The 9,942-nt window shown below is 35.2% G+C and overlaps 1 protein-coding gene across 5 annotated transcripts in view; it reads left to right on the forward strand.

Moving 5' to 3' along the window:
• Window positions 1–9,942, forward strand: part of SHLD2 (shieldin complex subunit 2) — a 169,749-nt gene that overhangs the window by 116,850 nt on the left and 42,957 nt on the right. For all 5 annotated transcript variants that reach the window (XM_023740430.1, XM_023740431.1, XM_012558298.2 and 2 more), the window contains one exon: window positions 5,080–5,286. In XM_023740430.1, coding sequence (XP_023596198.1) covers window positions 5,080–5,286 — 207 coding nt within the window. The remainder of the gene's footprint in view (window positions 1–5,079; window positions 5,287–9,942) is intronic.

The raw sequence follows: 9,942 nt of genomic DNA on the forward strand, positions 1-9,942 counted from the left end.
AAAAAAAAAAAAAAAAAAAAAAAAACAAGAAAAGCCCCCAGAAAAACAGAAAGAAAAAAGGAACCTACCAAAAAAGAAATGCCCTCAGGGATCTCTCTGCGTCCGCACAAGCCGAGGGGGTAGGCTCCAAGCTGCACTGCACTGCCCGGCCAGAACGGGCTCCCAACTCAAGAAAAGGAAAAGAAAATAAGCAAAAGCCCCGTGATCCCACCAGCCCAGCAGCCCGGTCCAGGAAGCAGCTCCACACTTGAATGGAGCTCCGCAGCCCCTCAGTAATAAGCAGAGATGGCACACAGAGCCAGGTATTTGAGCAAAAGGATGGGGAGGTGGTGAGAGTTAAGGAAGAAATCAAAAGAAGCAGAAAAAAAGCAAAAGCACATGGCACTTAGAGAGCCAGCCATTGCAGTCGGGTGGAATCCAAGCAGCCGGTGCTTCCCGGACAAGAGACTGTGGCCACAGGAAGCATAGGAGGCCGAGTGGGGGTGAAGCAGGGTGGGGGGTGGGGAAGCATATATCACAGATTATCGGAGCTCTGCAGCCCCTCAGGAAGAAGCAAAGATGGTGCACGGAGCCAGGTATTTGAGCGAAAGTTGGGGGCGGTGATGAGAGGTAAAGAAGAAATCAAAAGAAGCAGAAAAAAAGCAACACCAGCAGCCAACAAATGGCACTCAGAGAGCCGGCCAGTGCCAGCGGGTGGAATCCAAGCCGCTGGTGCTTCCCAGACAAGAGACTGTGGCCGCGGGAAGCAGAGGAGGCTGAGTGGGGGTGAAGAAGGGTGGGGGGTGGGAAAGTGTATATCGCAAATTACCAGTTGTTCTCTCTCCCGCTGGAAGCTCCGTGACGCTGCTTTCTCATATCCCCTATTTGCTGTTCTTTGATAGGAGTCCAAGATGGCGGATCTGCGCTGCGTTAGCTGATAGGGACCTCTGCATGAATCTCTCCTCGCTCTCCGTTCTCTGTCAGTTTTCTCACTCCATTGGTGCTTGGCTGAGTTCTTTATCTCTTCATTTGCTGTTTTAGGGTTTTAGGATTGCTGTTTTCTCTATTTGGCTTAGTTTTTCAGATCTCTGCTGTGGAGGACAGCGTGGTGCTTCTGCCTAGAGCGCCTTTTTGCCCTCTTATGTATTTCTAGCTTTTTAAGGAAGTGCCAATTCATTTTGCAAGGTGAGTGTACCATTTTATATTCCACTAACGGTGTGTAAGTGTTCCAGTCTCTCCACCCTCTCCAGCATTTATTATTTTGTGTTTTTTGGATTAATGCTAGCCTTGTTGGAGTGAGATGGTATCTCATTGTAGTTTTGATCTGCATTTCCCTAATGGCTAATGATCGTGAGAATTTCTTCATATGTCTGTTACCCGCCTGAATATCTTCTTTGGTAAAGTGCCTGTTCATGTCCTTTGCCCATTTTTTGATTGGGTTATTTGTCTTTTTGTTGTTGAGGTTTTGCAGTATCTTGTAGATTTTAGAGATTAGACGCTGATCGGATTTGTCATAGCCAAAAATTTTTTCCCAGTCTGTAGCTTGTCTTTTTACTCTTTCGGTGAAGTCTTTTGGTGAGCATAAGTATTTTATTTTTAGGAGCTCCCAGTTATCTAGTCTCTCTTCTGGTGCTTGTGCATTGTTACTTATATTTTGTATTCTGTTTATGCCATGTATTAGGGCTCCTAGCATTGTCCCTATTTTTTCTTCCACAATCTTTATCGTTTTCCATATTATATTTAGGTCTTTGATCTATTTTGAGTTAGTTTTTGTGCATGGTGTGAGGTATGGGTCTCGTTTCAGTTTTTTACAGATAGATATCCAATTATGCCAAGGGTGCTTTTTCTCTAGCTTTCCCACGAGGATGCTTCCTTCATGTCCCAGCTGTAAGACTGTGTCCTCTGTCAGTGTATCTACTGCTCTCTATCAGGTCACCCTTTTTATTCCATTCATAGCAGTTAACACAACTTGAAATTATCTAGCTTATTTATCTGTTTGCATGTTAACTGTTTTTTCTCAGTAGATTGCAAGCTGTGTGAATGCAGGCACCTTGTCTTGCTTGTTCTCCACTGAATCACCACCACAGAGCACCATGCCTACCCCAATAGATACTTGTTTTATGAATAAATTCATGAATAATAAACTACAGACCAGTGATGAACATATTTTAGCTAAACAATTCCCATTGTCTTTAAAGGAGTAAGAGACTCAGATTAGAGGAGGAAATAACTTTACTGGGTTCAAATGATAAGAGTCTTTAAAAAAAAATCATAAAGGTAAAATGCACATGAAGGCTTTGCAATCCATGGGATATATTCAAAAATTATTTTTAAAACCTGGACACTGAGGGCTTGTAGTTAGAAATAGAACTGTACTCTGGCCAACTTAAACAATTAAGGGGCATATATTTATAGTATATGGAGGTTATCTTATAGCACCTAAGGGCAAAAGTGTTGATGGGTCTCAGGGGGGACTTGGAACCAGCGACCGAAAAGCCCCGAGGGTCCCAGGCAGCTTCTCTGTGTATCTGCTTTACTCACTGGGTGCAGATGTTCCTTGCTTCTCAAACAAATGGAAAGCAGAAAATGGTTACTCCATGGCTCCTGAGCTCACGTTTCCTTTCAAGAGACCTGTCCCATTTCCAAATTCCCAGGGAAGAGAATCTCATTGCAAAGATTAGATCTGGTTCTGTTACCTATGGCCTGGAGGAGGCCTGCAGAGTAAAAATATGAGGCTTAAGCTGTTCCAGTGGAGAGAAAATAGTTAAGGGAGTCATTCATGGTCTGGGTGGACACTCAGAGGTATTCACTACAAAATGTATGTATATTCATTAACTTGGAATGATGTATGTGATAGGTTATTTAGTTTAAAAAGTAGGTTATAAAACTTCATATAAAATAAATAAAAAAAGAAAACCAAAGCCATTGCTGTCAAGTCAATTCCGACTCATAGTGACCCTATGAGTTGGTATGAGTCATATATAATAGGATCCCATTTTAATAATGTAACTATAAATATGTGTATACATTTAAAAAACTGGAAATGCAGATACCAGATATCTCTGTGTGGTAGTATTTTTATGCCTTTGGTGTGAATTTTATACATGTGTGAGCATCTGCATTTATTCTTCAAACCTTTTGTTATGAAAAATTTCAAACATACAAAAGTAGAGAGTGTAGTATAATAAACTGAAGTACCATTATCCAGCTTATTAAGACATGACCAATCTTATTTCGCCTAACCACCCCCCTTTTTTCTTACGTCTGAATATTTTACAGTAAATATGTTATTTTATGATTAAAAAAATAGAAGTACCTTAAAACCTACTCCTTTTGAAAAAAGAGAATAGGTAATGATTGTAACATCTGACTAACAATTTGAGAAAAAAAATACAGTTAAATGTATACTTCATGTTTGTACCAAAATAAATTCCAGATGCATTAGAGATTCAAATATTTTTAAAAAATTAAACAATGAGCAGTAGAAGAGAATAGAGGCAAACTTATTTGGAATGATAAAGGTTGACGGGTTTAACAGAAAAAAAAATACAGCAACAAAAACTACTGTATATAAAACCCACCATATACAAAATTAAAATGCAAGTGATAATCCATAAAAAAATGCATTCAGAAAATAATAAGCAAAAGACAAATATCTCTGAGACAAAATGGACAGAGGATATGAACAGGCAGGTTCCTAATGAAAAAATAAAAATGGCCAATAAAGATTGAAAAAAAATTACTCTCACTAGTAATTGAAGACACATAAATAAAACAAATAGGTAATAGATGATTTTTCTTCTAAGAAATGTATAGAGAAAATACAGGTTAATAGCCACTCTATATAGACTATTGGAAATATAAATTAGCAGAATCTATCTTGAGGACAATTGACAATACTCATGGAAAGGCTTAGAATTTGGAGTACTTCTTGGCCCAGTAATTATACCTCTAAGAATTTAACATGGGTCTGCATAAAGATGTAGCTGAAAATATGTTTATCACTATATTTTTTATAATAGTGACAAATAAAAAACAACCCAAAATGTCCCCCATGTAGAGGATTGTTATAATAGTTTTTAAGATTTTGGAATGTCTGCGTAATGGCTTATTTTGCAGTATTTAAAAATAATGTAGAATAATACTTAATAACATGTAAAAATATGTTTGATATATTAAGTGAAAATCAAACAAATTAAAAACTGAATGTCCACTGAAATGTTAACTGTTCATTTAAGGGCAATGGAATTATTGGTGTTATTTATTTATTAAGCTTATCTGTGATTTCTAAACACATATTTTGTAATAAAACAAAGTTATTTAAAAAATAATAGTTTTAAGCAGCAAGTTGCAATATGTATGTTTTAGTTCTTTAATGATGCTTTGTCTATGCAGATTTAATGACTAAAGATTGTCTTTTAAAAAAAAAAAAAAAAGTCCAATCAGAGAAACTCTGAGGTGGGTATGAGGTGTCAATTAGACTTATGGCCTGATGTGGAAAACTAAACAGATAGCTGTTAGTATCAGAAAAATTAATGCTAAGAAACCTTCTTTTGTTTTATTACAGTTTTAAAGTTGAGTTTTCTAATGTGTAGGGTATGGTTATTTGATGACAAAGTCTATGCTACTGTGGTTTTAAGAATTTGAATTATTACTGAGATAATTAAAAATAGACGTGACCCTATCTAAATGTTTTTTTTTTTTCTGGGAAAGTTAGCTAAATGAGATAACTGAGATGTTGAAATATTGGTTATGGCAGACCTATATCCGTTTCTTTGTCCTTATTGCTTTTTTTTTTTTTTTTCAATCTTTGGCTGTAGATATCAAAAAAGGAATTTCCTATTGTGTAAAGCAGTTGACTATGATTAATAAATTATAACTGTAGGATACGAAGAAGTCTTTAGAAAAAATTTTCATTAAAATTGTCTCTAGCATCCTTATCTTGTTGCCATAATGCAATATTCCTATTTTGTCTATTTATACCCAGATTACTTAGTGATAAAAGTTGTATTGATTTAGTTGAATCAATCTGTTTAATCTGATTCTGAGCTTAGACGATTTCCTTTTTGGTGACTTTTTGTTTTTATTTGTTTGTTTAAGATTATATCTGGAAATTTAAATATCTTTTTGTTCAGCGCAATTGCATATTAGAAAACCTAGAGTTGCATACAACACCATGGTCATCCTGTGAGTGCCTGTTTGATGATGATATACGAGCAATTAAATTTAAAGCAAAATTTCAAACAAGTGCACCATCCTTGGTGAAGATGTCAGATTTGGCAGCACACCTAGAGGATAAGTGTTCAGGTAAGATCTTTATATGCATCTCACATATTGCTAGTTTGACTATAAGTTAAAAAGCTACCATTTGTAGGAAAAATCTTTAACTGATTTTTATATCTTTAAAAATCTTTAACTGAAAATAAAATAGAAAGATAGATCTTTGCAAATAGCTGAACCAGATACTGGCAGCTTCTTAGCTTTTTGCCTCTAATACTTTGAGGTTAATTTGTAATTATTAGGAATCATTTAAAATTTTTTGTGTGTTTAGTTTCTAGCAGTTCATCATGTAATAAATCAGAAATAGAAAAACAACCCTAACCAGAGTCACTGTTGAGATAAATATTTTATCAAGCCACTAAGCTGTCATCTAGACATGGTTGTCAAAATTTAACATGTATAGAATCTGTGAAATTTAGTACTTAGTGCTTTGTAAAATGTAATAATATACTTTCTGAACTTAAATGTGTGGGTGTGCATGTGTGTGTATGAAATTCATCATCTGAAGCATACCACGTAGAAGAATGCTTTTGATAATGAATTTTATACACACACTCAGATGGTTTTCACTAGTTAAATGAACTATTCAAGTTATTTATTTTGAGTGAAGTAACAAAAGATATATTTTAGGTTCAGAATGCCATAAACTTCAGAATGAAGAGAGAAGAAAATAGTGAAAATAACTAGATAAATCTCTGCAATTTTAGTGGGAAACAATTTTCACTAAGTTACATTGGCTTCCTAACAGTAGAGATGATACCCAAAAAATGCTAACTTTTAGTAAAGGTATAACAAAGTAAACAACATTTTAGGCTGTATTTAGGCATGTCAAATGCCAGTAATTAGTAAATGTCAGTGATTATCAGTTTTGAAAACGAATGGAAAAGTTTTCCAATGGCTATTATAGCAAATGTATTTAGAAAGGAAATAAGAGATTTAATAAAATGGGAGATGTTTGCTGGTTTATTTTGTTCCACAATTTGAAATTTTTAACAAAGAAGAAAATATTTGACCAAACAATTTTCTCAGAATTTGTATGAGATTACTGTTTTTGGTGCCTTTTATAGAGTAAGTTATTGAGAATAACTCAGGAACTTTTAATCTTATTATTGAATTTTAACTTTATTCTTCTGTTTGCATGATTAATTCTGAATTATTATAAGTGGCTTTAGATTTTATGAAATGCTACATGCCTTTTAAGTGTAATAAGATTACATTCACAATTCTTCTAAGAAGAATTTCATCAAAAATGAAGTAAGTTGAAGGTAAGAGTTCACACGCTAAGATTCTCAGGTATATTTCTGGATCTTTTTTACTAGTATGCTATTGCCCTTTTTGGTACTTCCACAGAAATGTAAAAGTACCATTTTCAAAGCGTAGGATGTTTCGGAGTTAGTAATTTTCAAATGTGATTCAAAGTGTTTAATTAAAACAAATGTTTAATAGGATTTTTGAGGTAATATTTATGCAATAAACACTGATTTAAAGTCTACACATTAGTGAGTTGTAGTATATTTATATACCCATAAAACCATCACCACAGTCAAAGTAGTGCCCTTTCTGCCCCTTTGTAATCTCTCCCACGCATCTCTGGCCCTCGTCCCTCCAAGCAACCACTGATCTGCTTTCTGTCGCAAGAGATTAGTTTGAATTTTTTATACTTTATATAATAGAACCATACAGTATTTACCCTGTTTTCTCTGGCATCTTCCACTCAGCATATTCTTTTGAGATGCATCTATGCTGTAGTGCACATCAGTAGTTCACTCCTTTTTATTCTGTTGTATGAATATACCATGATTTGTTTATCCATTCACCTGTTGATGAGCGTTTGGGTTGTTTCCAGTTCTTGGCTATTGCAAATAAAGCAGCCGTGAACATTTCTGTACAAGTCTTTATATGGAGATATACTTCCTTTCTCTTGAGTAGATACCTAGGTGTGAGATAAATAGCTAGATCATATGGTAGACCCATTGCCGTCGAGTCAATTCCGACTCAAAGCGACCCTATAGACCAGAGTAGAACTGCCCCATAAGGTTTCCAAGGAGCAGCTGGTAGATTTGAGCTGCTGACTTTTTGGTTAGCAGCCAAGCTCTTAACCACTGTACCATGTTTAACTTTTTAAGAAACTGCCCAACTGATTGTACCATTTTACATTGCCACCAGCAGTATATGAAAGTTCTGTTTTCTCCACACCCTTATCAACACTTGGTATGGTTAGTCTTTTTAATTTTAGCCCTTCTTAATAGGTGTGTAAGGAGCCCTGGTGGCACAATGGCTAAGCTCTCGGCTGCTTACCAAAAGGTCAGCAGTTTGAACCATTAGCTCTGTGGGAGAAAGATGTGGCAGTCTGCTTCTGTAAAGATTATGGCCTTGGAAACCTTATGGGGCAGTTTTTCTCTGTCCTTACAGGGTTCCTATGAATCGGAATTGACTCAATTGCAGTGGGTTTGGTTTTTGGTTTTAATAGGTGTGTAAAGATATCTCATTGTGGCTTTAATTTTCGTTTCCCTACTGGCTAATGATGTTGAGCATCTTTTTATGTACTTAATTGCCATCCATATTATCTTATTTGGTGAAGTGTTTATTCAAACCTTTGCTCATTTAAAAAAAATTGGATTGATTGTTTTATTATTGAATGTTGAGGGTTCTTTTTATGTTCTGGACAAATTGTTTTTCAGGTATGTGCTTTTCAAATATTTTCTTCCAGTCTATGGCTTGTCTTTACATTTTTTTAGCAAGGTGTTTTGAAGACTACAAGGTTCAATTTTGACGAAGTCCAGTTTATCCATTTGTTCTTTTATAACTTATGCTTTTAGTGTCATATCTAAGAAATCTTGGCCTAACCTAAGGCCACTAAGGTTTTTCCCCTCTGTTGTCTTCTAGAAGTGTCATAGTTTTAGGTTTCATATTTAGGTCTGTGATCCATATTGAGTTAATTTTTGTATATGGTATAAGGTATAACTTGAAGTTCTTATTTTATTTTTTTGCATATGGATATCCAGTTGTTCCAGCACCATTTGTTGAAAAGATTATTCCTTTTCAAGTGAATAGGCTTTGCATCTTTTGTCAAAAATCAGTTGTCCACATATGTGTGGGTCTAATTCTGAACTTTCTGTTCTGTTTCATTGATCTATTTGTCTGTCTTTACAGCAATACCACACACTCTTTTGATTACTGTAGCTTTACAAGTCTTGAAATTAGGTAGTGTTAGCCCTCCAACTTTGTTCTTTTTTATCCAAAGTTGCTTTGGCATTTCTGAGTCCTTTCTATTTCTGTATGAATTTTAGAGTCAGTTTGTCAGTTTCTACAAAAAAAAAAACCTGCTAGGGTTTTGGTTGGGATTGTGTTAAAGTTAAAGACCAATTTGGGGAGAATTGACATTTTAACAATATTGAGTTTGCTGACCCATGAACAAATATATATCTCTCCATTTATTTTAATCTTTAATTTCTCTCAGTAGTGTTCTGTAGTTTTCAGAGTACAAGTCTTTCACATCTTTTGCCAGAGTTTTGTATTTTTACGCTATTCATTTTGTAGATTTGGATTTTCTACATAGACCATCTTGTTTATGAAAAAAGACAGTTTTACTTCTTCCTCTCCAGTCTGAATGTCTTTTGTTTTTCTTGTCTTATGGCTCTTGGTAGAACCTCCAGTATAATATTGAATAAAAGTTGTAAAAGTGGATATCTTAACCTTATTCTTGATCTTAGGGAGAAAGCATTCATTTTTTTTTCATCATTAATTACAATATTGACTTGGTTTTTCATAGATGGCCTTTATCAAGTTTAGAAAATACCCTTCTATTCCTAGTTTGCTAAAAGTTTTTTATCAGAAATGGGTATTCAAATTTATTAAATGCTTTTTTTGTACCTATATGAGATGATCATATAGATTTTCTTTTTTAATCTTTTAATATAGTTAATTACATTGATTGATTTTTAGATGTTAAACCACCCTTGCATCTATAGCGTAAACCTCACTTGATCATGATGCAGTATTTTTTTTTTTATATTATGGGATTCAGATTGCTAACATTTGGTAAGAATTTGTATATCTATGTTCATGAGGGGTATTTGTCTGCAGTTTTCTTCTTTTCTTGTAATGTCTTTTCCTGGTTTTGGTTTTAGAGTAATGCTCATAGAATGATTTGGGCTGTAATCCCTCTTATGTCATTTTCTGGAAGACAGTGATCAGAATTTGAATGAGTTCTTCCTTAAATGTTTGATAGAATTCTCCAATGAAGTAATCTAGTCTTGAAGTTTTCTTTATTAGAAGGTTTTAAACTACATATTTAATTTCTTTAATAGATATAGGGCTATTCAGGTTATCTACTTCTTCTTTAGTGACCTGTGGTAGTTTGTGTCTTTCAAGAAATGCATTCATGGGGGCAAAATGCCGCTCTAGGCAGAAGCACCACACTGTCCATCCACAGCAAAGATCCGAAAAACTAAGCCAAACAGAGAATACAACAATCCTGAAACCCTGAAACATCAAATGAAGAGATAGAGAACTCAGCCAAGCACCAAATGGAGTGAGAAAACTGACAGAGAACGGAGAGCGAGGAGAGATTCATGCAGAGGTCCCCTATCAGGTAACACAGCGCGGATCCGCCATCTTGGACTCCTATCGGAGACCAGCAAACGGGATACGAGAAAGCAGCCTCACGGAGCTTCCAGCGGG

Source organism: Trichechus manatus, unplaced genomic scaffold, assembly GCF_000243295.1.
Source record: "Trichechus manatus latirostris isolate Lorelei unplaced genomic scaffold, TriManLat1.0 scaffold00155, whole genome shotgun sequence".
NCBI lineage: Eukaryota > Metazoa > Chordata > Mammalia > Sirenia > Trichechidae > Trichechus > Trichechus manatus.